At 37.9% G+C, this 13,268-nt stretch overlaps 1 protein-coding gene across 1 annotated transcript in view; it reads left to right on the forward strand.

The window, feature by feature from the left end:
- The window catches only part of gabrr2a (gamma-aminobutyric acid type A receptor subunit rho2a), a 65,226-nt gene that overhangs the window by 13,375 nt on the left and 38,583 nt on the right, over positions 1-13,268 (forward strand). The window contains exon 3 of the mRNA XM_067479433.1: positions 12,391-12,458. Within this exon, the coding sequence (XP_067335534.1) occupies positions 12,391-12,458 (68 nt within the window). The remainder of the gene's footprint in view (positions 1-12,390; positions 12,459-13,268) is intronic.

Genomic DNA, 13,268 nt, shown 5'->3' on the forward strand with positions numbered 1-13,268 from the left:
TTTTAGGCCACTCAATGCTCTCACAAGAGTCATGTATTTTTGAAACATGGTCAAAGGCAAACTATCAAAGGCTAAGATAGCATGACTTTAGGTCCCTACCCAATAACACCCCCTCCTTTCCCCACGTAGTAAACATCCACACCTTTAAAATCTCACACTTCCAGTATATACATATACATGTACTGTATACCCACTGCATATTATTACATAAATTAATACATCTATGAGGTTGTACACATACACATTCACAAAGATCTAAATCAAAGTTAGAAACATGCATGCATTTCAGTGGACAAAAGGGACGTAAGGCTGTCTTATTGCTTTTAATCCATGGTAATATAACACATTAAGCTTCTAAATCCTCCAGAATGGAAGGAGAGAGGAAGCCCGTCAGCCATACTATATCATTTGATGCATGGGTTTGTGGCTTTGGTAAACAGTTAACAGATCATAACATGACTCACCGTATGCTTTTCAGAAAATGTGCTGGCTTAGCAAAGCTATGGATTGACACAGGATCACAAAGTCAGATGTGGTGTCATTTCATGCAGCCTGTAGCTTTAATACATTATATCACACACTGCTGGATTTAATGAAAGTAACTCTGTCTTCAGTTGAAAAATATCCAGTAACACAAGATGAATAGAACTGTTTTAGACCTTTCTGATGAATACCTTCTTTTATTTGACCTAAAAGCTCTAGCCTTCATAATAAAATGGATCAGATGATATATTTCTGTTCATTCACAAAAGGGTAACAATGCAATGTGTGAAGCAGTAATAAAAAAAGTAATATTTGATAAGAATATAGATGTATACTCTCAGCAGTCACATTGCTGGTCTCACTCTGACACATAAATCTGCAGATGGAGGAACATGGTGTAAGTTGCTGCTAATTGGTACAATAACCTACATGATCAGTCAGATGCCAGGTTTACTACATTTCACCTAGTTAATGTTTACATGATATACAGTAGCAGTTGATGTATATGGACACTAATGCACTTGAAAAACAAATGTCACTTATGTATGAGTATTGAAGAGACTTCTGTAATATCTAGTTATACTAAAGCTGGAATCACACACACAGTTGCAATGTATTGCCTGTAGCTGGTTTCTGGTGAAGCTGCAGGTCTGTGAGTGTCTTTGGCTGAGCATGTTATTTGCATGCTCTGCTCTGACTTGGGAGTTGTGGTTTCCGCCACCACCAACAAGGTGTGTTCAACATGTTACTTTCTTAGCATGTTAAACCCACAACTTTAATGATCAAGAAATCACAGTAATCAGCTTTTTCTCTTTTTTATTTAAACTGTAATTTCCCAAAGTGAGTAGTAAACTTTCTGCTTTGGTGTCTGCTGTAATGAAAACCCGTTCCAGGCTGTATCAGAACTGTCTCAGAGCATATTTACATAAAGTTCAGCTTTTTTCAACTTTCCCCTGTTACACAGCACCTGAACCACACAGCAGGGGCTCCTCAGCAGCACAGCTGATTTTCAATTGACAATGAATGGGCAGCTTTAGCTGGCTTAGACTTTTGTAGTCGTATTTGTAAACACCCAAACACTGTATGATGTATTTAAAAGTGTCTGAGGTTAATTTTTAAGAGCTTAGTTTCATTTCATGTAATTTTATGTACAGTAGGGCCCAGATTTACATACAATATACTGTAGGTCCTAGTTAAAAAATGTAGCTTCTACTGTGCTCATTGTTTATTTTTCTACTATCCATGACTCCAAAACAGCAATAAATATTAACTGACAAAATCTCCAGAATTTCCATGCTGCTCACAAATTTCTAAGGTGATATGTCAGATTATGTGTTTTCAGCTTGTTCTCCCATTGCTAAAGTAAGCGTCGAAAAATCTATAAATGCAGCTTTAACTTTTAGTTTATGATTAAAGGCCAAAGGACAGTGGAGATAATCTTGATAATAACTTGAAGATTTGGCCTTATGGAATACTGTATAAAAAGGAGGGGAAAACACCACAGAAATTCTAAATGCTTTTTTGTTCTTCCTTTATCCAGAGAAAGTCAGTAGAGCTCTGGGTCTTTTCCAGCAATCCCCTGCTGCCCCTTCATCCACACATTCATTCTGGGAGCTTTGCCACTGAGCAGTTTCTAATCTTTTAGTCTTGATGAAGAGGTTAAAGGGCCTTTGACGCATCACTGAAATGCGCAGAAAGCCATAAAAATTTAGTATTCCATTTAGAGGCTCTTAAAACTCATATTATAAATGAAGTGATTGAATATTATCCCCTGCAAGTCTTAAAATAACATGACATGATATCCACCATACATCAGGGCTATGACTGGTGCTGTCATAGTTTGATGTCAGGACTGTAGAGATTCAATTAGAAGATTGTATCAAGCTTGCTACATCAAAGGAAATTGCAGTAATCCATTGATTTAGGCCCACTGCTGCTTTATTACTTCCACCCAAATTAAATGTTTTCACTTTTAAATATGTGCATAGTTGAAGGCTTTGCTTATGAAATGTCAGAAAATAGTTTTATCCAGGAGAAACAAAGTGCCATGCTGTCTCCACCTCTAAACTCAGAGGAACATCACCATAATCACCGAAGTTTTGTTTTCTCTTTTGTAGCTAAAGATTTAAGCAGTGCTCGGTGATGGATGGGTCACTATCACCCTGATACCATCTGGAGATGTCAGCTTAATTTGAGGTGATGACTATCGTGTTAGCCGCTAGTTCTGCCCATTTTATTTCAGCTTGGCCTCAGTGTTAGCGTAGCATAGATCTGCCTCGCTGCATGGCAGGCCCCACTCCAGCAGTGATGAGCAGATTAAGCTGGCAGTGGTTCCTCCTGCTTACAGCTTAGATTAGCACAGGCACCAATCTGTTACGCCATCAAACAGCTGTTACCCAGCAACTGACACTGTGTCCAAACTAAAGAACATATGAGATGATGTCTAAAAGATACTGTAAAAGTACACTTATTATTACTGAAGATTCTTTAAAATTCTGTATACTGTTCTGTATTATCACCCGAGCTGTATATATTTGTCCATTGTGATAATTGATCTTGATAACATTTTACTCATAAATTTCTGTGTATCCTCTCATATTGTATTCAATATGTGTTCTGTGTCTGTTTTAGTTTAGGATAATTTATTTCAAATTTAAAGTTATTCTAAAAACTAGCTTACTCTCACTTAATGTGATAGGTCACACCACATGATGTAACCACTGGTGGTAGGCTGAGGCCAGGTACATGTCCTTCTTTAGTTATGTAAAACGAAGCTATAGACATTTTTCATGTGAAATCAACAGGTCACATGAGACCTCAATGTCCCGCCACATAAGACCTGTGACCATCTGTCCTGACATTCTGCTGTTGGTACTAAATATGTAATGCTGCATATTGCTGGGTATTTCTCTATACATGTGAGGTTAAAAGATCTTGTGTTCTTTTTATAACTGATTTGTGTATGAGGGTTGTTGAGTCAGCGTGTTCCCATTCTCAAAGCATCAAACATTGCCACTTTGTTGAGTCCCTAATGCATTACATGCTGATGCTTAAGATAATTGTTTGAATCCGTGATTGACACTCAGAGCTTCCAGTGTAGTATAATGGAAATCCAGATGCCTTAATATTTCACACCTAAAGCAATGACATAGAATATTAAGTGGAAAAGTGTCATTGGGAGGTGGACGGGTGGAGGATGGTATGACTTTTTCAGAGTAGTCCAGGGTTCGACTCTAATATGAGACTTCATGGACTTTAGTGAAGATGGTAACAAAACGTGGCCGTTTGGTTACTATAGTAAAGAAGTACTTGTGTGCTTTTTACCTTACCTTGAAGTTTTTGTGCCTGCACTAACCCATGTTGTCCTTTAGCGTATAGTTAAGGCATTAAGTTGTTTTCCCTAACACTAACCAGTTTTTTTGTGTATATAAAGTTGTTCCTGTGGCCTCAAATGGTGATGCTCCTGGAGTATCCAAGAGTAACACTAGGGTACCTGTGTGATACGCCAAAGGATTTCAAAAAGGCATCATTATCTATACTGTGGGATGAGAGTGTTGGTTGAGCATGACAAAATCATACTAATCAAGGTAGTCAAAATATGGTACATCTGATCATTTCACAGAATTTCAGTAAGTAGAAAGGAAAAGATAGGGGTCATCTTCTTTAACTGTTTGAGGTTGAGTGGTTGAGTTTTTCCCCATATCTTTGCTTGCTTTCACCATTCAGATGGATGATGTGGGTGACTGTGGCACAGGAAGGTAGAGCGGTTGTCCACCAATCTCACAGTTGTTGGTTCAATCCCCGGCTCCTCCGGTCACATGTCGAAGTAAAGACACTGAACCCCAACTTAGTTGCTCCCGGTGAGTGTTGGCCAGCTGCATAGCAGCTCCCCCATCGGTGTGTGTGTGAATGGGTGAATAAGAAGCAGTGTAAAGCGCTTTGAGTGCCAATAGGTAGAAAAGCGCTATATAAGTGCAGACCATTTACCATGATAAAAGTAGAGAGTTCAGCCTTAGTTAGTAACGTTAATCTCCCAAGAGGTCCATGCAATAGTCCTTTGAGTGATAATTCCCATGCCACAAGTAAATGTGAACCACAGGTCAAATAACTCAGCAGACAGTGCAGCCCAATCAGCTATATGTCCAATATGGCAGCCAAAACAAAGTATCATGTGACTTGCTGAAATGGATGAAACATTTTCATAGAGAAAGTTCAGTCAGGAGGACTTGACTGTATACTCCTCCAGTTTTTCTCTCATACACTCCAAACTTAAACAGCCTATCAATATTGGGCACTAAAGCCACCAAATTCTGCCATGTCCTCTGTGAGTCAATCATCTCACAGTTGTCCAGTGCTTAAAAATGTTCCTCTCTTTGATGATGTTCGCTTTTGTTTCATTATCGGATGAGTATACACAGACAGTGTATAATAATATACTGTCTATAATCATCACATAAGACAGACCAATTTTTGTTGAGTTTTAAATAGTACTATGCTGGTCACAGCCACAGAATAAGGCTTGTAAAACACCAAGTCATTTAATCCAAAGTGATACATTTCATTTCATAAAAAAAATAAAAAAATTTGAAAATAAACTCTGTTTATTTTCCCATTCAACTGAGTTGTTGTTGCCTCAGCTCTTCCCATTGTTCCCTGGCACCTAATTCTCCACACCTGACTATTCTTTTCTGTCTATATTTCCTGATTAGTGCCAGTCCAGCTCTGTTCTTTCCCTGAGAGATTATCTATTGTACTGGAGCTTTCCAATTTTTTTCTGCCTGATTACCCACCTGTTCCAGCCTTTTTCATTAGCCCATATTTTAAGGCGTTATCTAAAATCCAATTCTTAATACAACTGACCACCCCAAATTCAGTTTACTAAAAGACCTGTAGTCTACATCATGATCATTTAAAACAAAGTTATACCTCAAATTCTGTTCTGGCCAAATGTTGACACTCACATTGACATTGGTCACTAGGTACCGAGGCTGTTAGCATTTATCAGCCTAGAACAAACACTGTTAGATATGTAGTGGTATAACAAGCAGTTTTGATGGCATCTTTGTTTGTTCAACTGTGGGAGACAGAAATATATTATCTCTATTTTTGAGAACAGCCAACAGACAATGCAGTCATGAATTGGTAGTTTTTCTAGTAATGTCAACAAGACTCTTAAGTACAGCTTTTCGTCAACGTAACAGAACGTTCTTCAAAAATCTGTTCAAAATGTGTTAAATCTGTTAAATGTCATGTTCCTCAACAAAAACGAATACCTCACCTTAATTATCTGGTGAAAGATTTTACATACATGTACTAAATCATCTTTATTTTTCATTCTTACTGTTTGCGCGTCCTGCTACTGTACAGGTCTTCGACTTCCTACTAATCCTTTTCCATTGCATTATTTATCCCTTTGTCCCCTGTCTTCTGATCTCTGGCAACCCCCCCTATTGTAACACAAACTGATGCTGAACATTAAGACCCTCCAAAAACGTCAGTGTAGGATGAGGGGACACACTGATGACAAAACTCCTGTTGGTTTCTCTATGTGTGTGTTTGTGCGTGCGTGCTTGCGCGTTTTTGTGTTTGTGAAATTCGAGTAATCAATGGCCAAATGGGTTTTTTGGTCATTTCTTGATCAAGAGAGAGCCTACTGTCTCCAATTTGATGTGTGGTAAACGTAAACATGAACCTGCATAAACATTCTACAAGAATAGGACAGCAAAGCCTTGTCCTGCTCGTCATTTCACCAGAAAACCGCCATGAACAGCCTGAAATCAAACAAGGTTCTTGCTGCAGTCTTGCAGTCCTCTCAGGAGATTGAGGAGGATGTTACCAGCAGTGAAGATTTATCTGAGAGCCAGGAGAGACCCGGGGAGAATTCCTGCCAGGCACAGAGGGCCCTGCAGCTCGGAGCAGGATGAGGAAGAAGAGGAAGAGGCAATGGAGTATGACACCTCTCCATGGAGATCAAGAAATGGTGAAATGATTTTTCTTTTGCACTTTTATGGCACCTGCTCTTGCCATCGGCAGACATGCAGGTGGCCCATGTGCCTGCTCTACCACATGATAGACATATCATGCTATAATTCCTATGTCCTGTTCTCTTCAGCTAGAACAGCGGCAAGTGCTTCTGGGCGCGTCTCTTCTTTGAGCAGGTTGGCAGTGCTCTCACTGCTCTGGCCATGGCAACAAGGAGCAATTTGCCTAGAGCCAGGCCTGGTCGTACACAAGCCAGGGCCTGGTCCATGGTCAGAAAGAGTAAGAGAAGGAGGAGGAGGAAAAGGAGGAGCCACAGCCAGTGACCTTTAGAAAGCAGAGAAAGTATGTCCTGTGCCCACAGCGCAGAAGGGTGTGGTAACACTGCACAGTCACATTGAACCAGTGTCACCTCACAGTGACCTGTGGTTGAACATACACACAACACAACACATAATATTGCATATTTTGTGTTTTTACCTTTGAAAAATTCAGGGGTTTTTATGAATTCTTATATAGGTCTGAAATTGTTGAAAAGATTTGCTACAGTGAAAGTGAAACAAAATATATATCATTTTTATTACACTTTTATGAGAGGGACTACTTTGGGATCTAAGGGTAAAAAAGATTTTTTTTTTTAATAAACGCTCATAGCATGTTGTTATCAATTACCTAGTCAAAGCTGTTTAACCTAATCCAAAATATTCCATATTTAGTGTGAAAAAAATGCTTGTTATGAAAAAAAAGGCAAAACATAAAAAATGTAGTAGTTATATTTATGGTTAGAGTTGAAGTTGTTGAAAAGTTTTGAAAAAAAAAATTTTTTTTAAATAAACTTGGGTGTAAATTTGGGGGTGAAAAGTGTAACTTCTGTTTTAAGTTGCCTCGTGGCTTAATATTATGGGACTTGTGGGGCTCTATATACCCTTCATGTCTCAGGGCAGGTGTGGTTCAGTAAATAGAGCATGTTGTCAAGAAACTGCAGGATTGGTGCTTCAGTCACTGGATCCTCCTGTTCGTATATGGTAGTGTCCTTAGTTAAGGCGCTAAACCTCCCAAATAGTAGTACTGTAGTAGTAATGCGGTCAGCTGTCCTGAATATTTATCTTGTTTCATGCCAGTTCAGTTGCCCCAGCTGACTGAACTCAAGCTATTGGGGGCGACTGTGGCGCAGTAAAGGAGAGCGGTTGTCCACCAATCTCACAGTTGTTTGTTAAATCCCTGGCTCCTCCGGTCACATGTCGAAGTGTCCTTGAGCAAGACACTGAACCCCAACTTAGTTGCTCCCGGTGAGTGTTGGCCAGCTGCATAGCAGCTCCCCCACCGGTGTAGGAGTGTGTGTGTGATTGTGAGTGCGAATGGGTGAAGAAGAAGCAGTGTAAAGTGCTTTGAGTGCCAATAGGTAGAAAAGCGCTATATAAGTGCAGAACATTTACTAAATTGATATCTATATAATCACACAATTTAAATCTCAGGTAGAGACTTTGCACAAACACTGGGCATTGCCAATACACTACAGAAACAAAAAAAAGGAACCACTAGTTTACCAAGTAAAATACACACTACTAATCAACTTTGTAAGAAGTGTGAAGAAAAACTCAAGAAACATAGTGAGATCACCAACAAATGCGAAGCGAAGGCAGACTGAAGGGACTGAAAAAGGCTCCAGTAAATATATTTTTTTATGTAGCACCCTTAGCCTTGCCCTGTTTGCACTCATCGGCTTCTGTGATGAATTTATCCCAGGCTCATTTATGGCCATTTTGTGGAACTAGATCAGACCTCTCCTTGGGATGTTTTCAATGTCCTATGATTTAATAATATTCTGAAATTCATATTGACCCAACTTCAATTATTTTCTGCTATCTCTTCAACGACAGGTAAATTTGTACCTTTGCATGCAGACCAATTCCTTAAATCCCTATTGCTATATTTAACCATCAACATGATATGATACAGATTACCTGGGTGGTTGTAGCAGGGCTGTCTATGACAGCTTTACAGGCATCTATGATCAAACAACAGCTATTTCTGTACTGTTGTTTCAGCGTCTGACTTTCACATGAAAACATTTCATGAGATATTATTTGTCTGAATAACATTTACCACTACCATGGTATCACTGCACATTTATTCATTTAGAAATTTGTGATGCTTCATAGTTCTATATTAAGAAATGCCACCACAACTTTTCCTTTGATGGGTCCCTTTTTATTTTGCATAGTTTTGGCTCATATCAAGCATCTGCTGTAGCAGTAAGGTTTGGGCAGGACTTAGACTCCATCCAAAGCATAAACCAAATACCATAGTTTTTAACAAACCAAAGTCAAATATCAATGCAATTCTTTCAAACTTGTTTTCATGTTGCTTTTGCTTATTTGGCTTCACTTTAGCATGTCACATCACAAAGCTGCAATCTCAGAAGCATTTATATTTCAGATAGGCTTTCTGTTTTACAAAATACTTTTTGCTCCTCTAGATTTACTGAACATCTGTACTTTTAGTCCCCAGTGGAAGCCCTCATACAGTATGGTGACTAAGTAAGTAACTATATAAAATATATCAAATGTAATGTGCACATTGGTTATTAATCTTTTTAGGTAGACTGGAATCTTTTTGGTTGCTAGATTTCTTACCTCAACATACATAAAATTACCCTGGTTTTCCTTCACACATGCCCATGTGACACTGACAGATTTACTTTCCCAACATGTAAACTCTGAGGAAGGGTTATTTTTTGCTCAAATGTGCAGCTCTGATTACCTCAAATGACCGTACCATTTCAATCAGTCATTGTCACCTGCTGAGCTGAATCACAGATTTCCTGAGGCGTCTTGTCTTGTGATAAGATTTTGGATCACAGAGTATTGGGCTTTTGTTACATGATGTAGAGCCTTTTTTCTCTGAAGGTTACTGATATCAAGCTATTAGTTCTCTGCCAAAGTTGTATTTTAGCTGTACTTTTTTTGTAGACAGCTCCTCTAAAGCAGAACAGATGGAAATGTCACAATCACTTTCAGCCATGTCTGTTGCTGCACAATTAATATAATGACATATTTTATTTATTTATTTATTTTATTTTATTTTTTATTTTTTTCTTTGTTTTTCATCCTTTCTCTGCCTCTTTGTATTATGTTCATATGTTTATATGTTTACTTTTTTCTCTTATTTTTATACATCGCACTTCATCGCAATTAATTTATTGCTTTATTTTTGTGTATTTTACTAACATTAAAACTTTAATAATTTTTTTTTCTTTTAGATGAAACCTGGTCTCAGCGCTCTATCCTTCTGAGCATGATTTGTTGTCAGAATGTGTACCTGACATGCCTGACTTTGAAAAAAGGTTCAAAGAAGGGTGTTAAGAGTAACCATAGGTTATAGAGTCTTGCAGAGGAGCTGACTCACACCTCCCAAGTCTCTACAGCACATAGTGCAGACCTGTGTGTTAAGCGAGCTGATTGGTGGATCCAACATCCTATCGGAGGGTTTCCTTTGTTTTTAGCAAAGCATAGGGAGGTGATTCCTTTTGTTGTCACGTTGTCATTGTCCCATCTATTCCCTGAATGACTGGCTTTATATTGATGAGGTCACTGCTGGGGCAAAAGAGCATTTTTAATGTGACAAGAAATGCATCACAATTGATGATATTGTTCCAATAAGTGAAGAATAATACAACACACAAAGATCCTCCAAAACCCTTCATCTGAAGGGCTTTGGTAAATCTAATCTAGCATTTAGCATCTGTGTTAATCTGTTTGGATTACAGACCATATAGAAATGTGATATAAAGTGGTTCAAATAGTCTGTAAACCTCAACTCCTCTTTGGATTTATCCATGCAGTGAATCTGAGGGAGGATCACATGTAATGATGTTACCTTGTGTAGAGTGTCTAGAGTTCATAACAGAGATGATAAACATGGTTAACATTTATAAGAGTCCAGTTACTGCAAAGCTAAACATGAAATTATAAATTTGTCAAATCATATAGGTACTGTTTATGGAGTGGTTGTTAAATTAAACAGACATAAAAGAAAAACAACTTGACCCAACTTGTAAAAATGTAATGATGCAACAAAAGAAATCCTAAAAGTTGATGCGGATAACAGTTAATGGTTGCTGCCATCAAATTCAAAATGTGCTAATTTTTTTCCATGAAATAGCAAAATATCTGTTTCAACATATGAAATATTGTTTATGTTCTATTGTGGAAAAAATAACGAGATTTGCAAATCATTTCATTCTGTTTTTATTTAAGTTTTACACATCTTCCCAGGTTTTTTGGAATTGTATTTTGAACTTTGTGTCTATGTCTACTGAATGTCGTGTCTATATCTACTGGACATTCAGAAGATGTCCTGAAACCTTTCATTTTGACTACTCATGAAGGCAGCATAGAAAGTTGTGCATGGGTTTTTTTGGGGGTACTCAGTTTCCCTCCCACAGTCTAAAGACATGCATGGTAGACATACACAGACAGGTAACCATTCACATTCACATTCAAACTTATTTAGAGTCACCATTTAACCTCACATGTATATCTGTGGACTGTGGGAAGAAACCTATACAAGCACATAAAGAATGTGCAAATGCCATACCCAGTGGGTAGATATGAACTGGTGACCTTTTAGCTGAGCATTAACCACTCCACCATCATGGTGCCTCTTAAATTACTTGAATTGGGATTGTGAAAGTTTTGCAACTTTTTTGGGACATCTTCTGAACATGTACACATCCACAAAAAGTTCGAAATAAGCATTTTGTGTTAAATTTAATCATCCATAGGACATCCACAGCGGTGTTGTAGGAATGTGAGTTATCGATATTACTATTTTAATAAGCCAGAGCACCAGAGCATCAAAATAATGTAGCAAACATGGACATAAACGAACCAATACCAAATTTAAAAACTGGAAATGATGTAACTCTGCCAAATGTTTACCAATTGAAGGCAGATCTTGCAAAAATATAAGTCCTCGATAATTTAATCTCAAACAGGAATTTCTATTAGGTGAAGAAGAAGTTACACTTGGCTTGCAATAAAACCATACAAATTCAACAAAGGACAAGCATAGGGTTCCAAAATGGTCCTAGTGAGACATCCTCGTAGATGCAGAGGAAGAGGAAGATGCAGAAGAAGTAAGGCAGTATTATTAGGAATTTATTTAATTTCATCTCAGTGTTTGGAAAATGTTATTTTTTTTATATTCTAATAATAATGCATTTATCCAATCTGAGTGTCATCCATCTTTAGCCAAGGGATAATAGTTGCTACACTATAGCCATTTTTACACATGCAGATGAACCCTGAATTCCTCTAGACTTTACCCCAGGAGATGCATATGACAATGCATGTGAAACCTCAGACGGCCCAGAAATTAATCCATAAACTGTAACCACCATCAGCTTTGACATGAACGTCTTGGTAATGTGAGCGGGCCTGTGTGGAAAGATCCTGTCACTCTCTTCTAAAACTTCTGGAGTATTTAAAGCAAGCAAATGGGTGTGTTAACCTCACTTTTGGTATTGGCAAGAATTGTTTGTTTTTGAGCATGAGATTTGTGGGCCATAACTATTTTTTTTTTTTTTTTTGGCCACAGCTCGATATGTTGTGGTCTTGATATGTAGTATACTTTTTCTATCATGTTGTGCCTCCAGTATGCCCTGTCCACCATCACTCCTCACTGAAATCACGTTTCTCCATGTGAGACACTTTGACTCAGTCTTCAGCTGTGTCCTACAAATCACTACTTGTCTGGAGTTCATATGTAAAAAAAAAAACAAAACAGGATTATGTGTCTCACTGAAATGACAAAAGTAGCTTGATGTTAAACTTTACCAAGTTTTATAAACCAGATGAACCACATGCTGCTATATGACAGTGTGCTTTTACATTCTTAAGTTCATGATGTACTTCTTTTTGGCAGGTCCAGCAATTCCTGTTGGAGTAGATGTTCAGGTGGAGAGCTTGGATAGCATCTCTGAAGTTGATATGGTAAGCATGTCTGTGTAGGGGGCAAGTTGAGGAGGAGGGATGAGTTGGAAGAGAATTGGAAGGTAAACATCAAAGTTGTTTGTTTTAACCATGACCATTTTCATTATATTTTCTCATGTGACAGTTTCAAATGTTTTTCCTAGCTTAAAATGAGAAGGAGGTGGTACCAGCCTGATCATGTGAACTCAAGTATTTGCATGTATGTGCATGTGTCTTTGTAATTCTAAACTCTCCTAAAATAAATGTTATATAAAAACAACTTTGTTTAATATGTATTTACAATCATATCTGCTCACTTTTTGGACAGTTTGGAAAGTTCACAGCATGAATTTAATTCTGGTCTACACTCATTAGCCACTTTATTAGTTACTGTACACCTGTACAATCCAAGGCAATAGCACCTCAGCCATAAAGTCTACCTTTTTTTTGTTTTAAGTTAAAACAATCATTAAGGTGATAATTGTATTTTTGGTTATAATTAAGGTCACAGCCGGTGGTGGAGTGCAGTAAATTTTGAGGCATTTTATTAAGAATTGGTGCTACAACATCAATAATAAACTTAAAATTATTGGCTTGAAGATAGTTTCAACTAAATGACAGTTTCAACCTGAGAAATCATAATCCTGTAAAAGTAGAATTCATGGCAGAGCTGCATTATGTTGTACAACTGTACAACTGTATTGTGAGAGAAATTTCAAAATCTAGGTAACAGTTTCATTGTTTTCAAACTTCTGGCAGACCCAGTATCAAACTTGCTTACACCAGTGCTTCCTCACTTTTTGTTCCCCCGCAAGACATCCTGTCTCTGGC

The sequence above is a fragment of the Channa argus genome, chromosome 16 (assembly GCF_033026475.1).
Source record: "Channa argus isolate prfri chromosome 16, Channa argus male v1.0, whole genome shotgun sequence".
Classification (NCBI taxonomy): domain Eukaryota; kingdom Metazoa; phylum Chordata; class Actinopteri; order Anabantiformes; family Channidae; genus Channa; species Channa argus.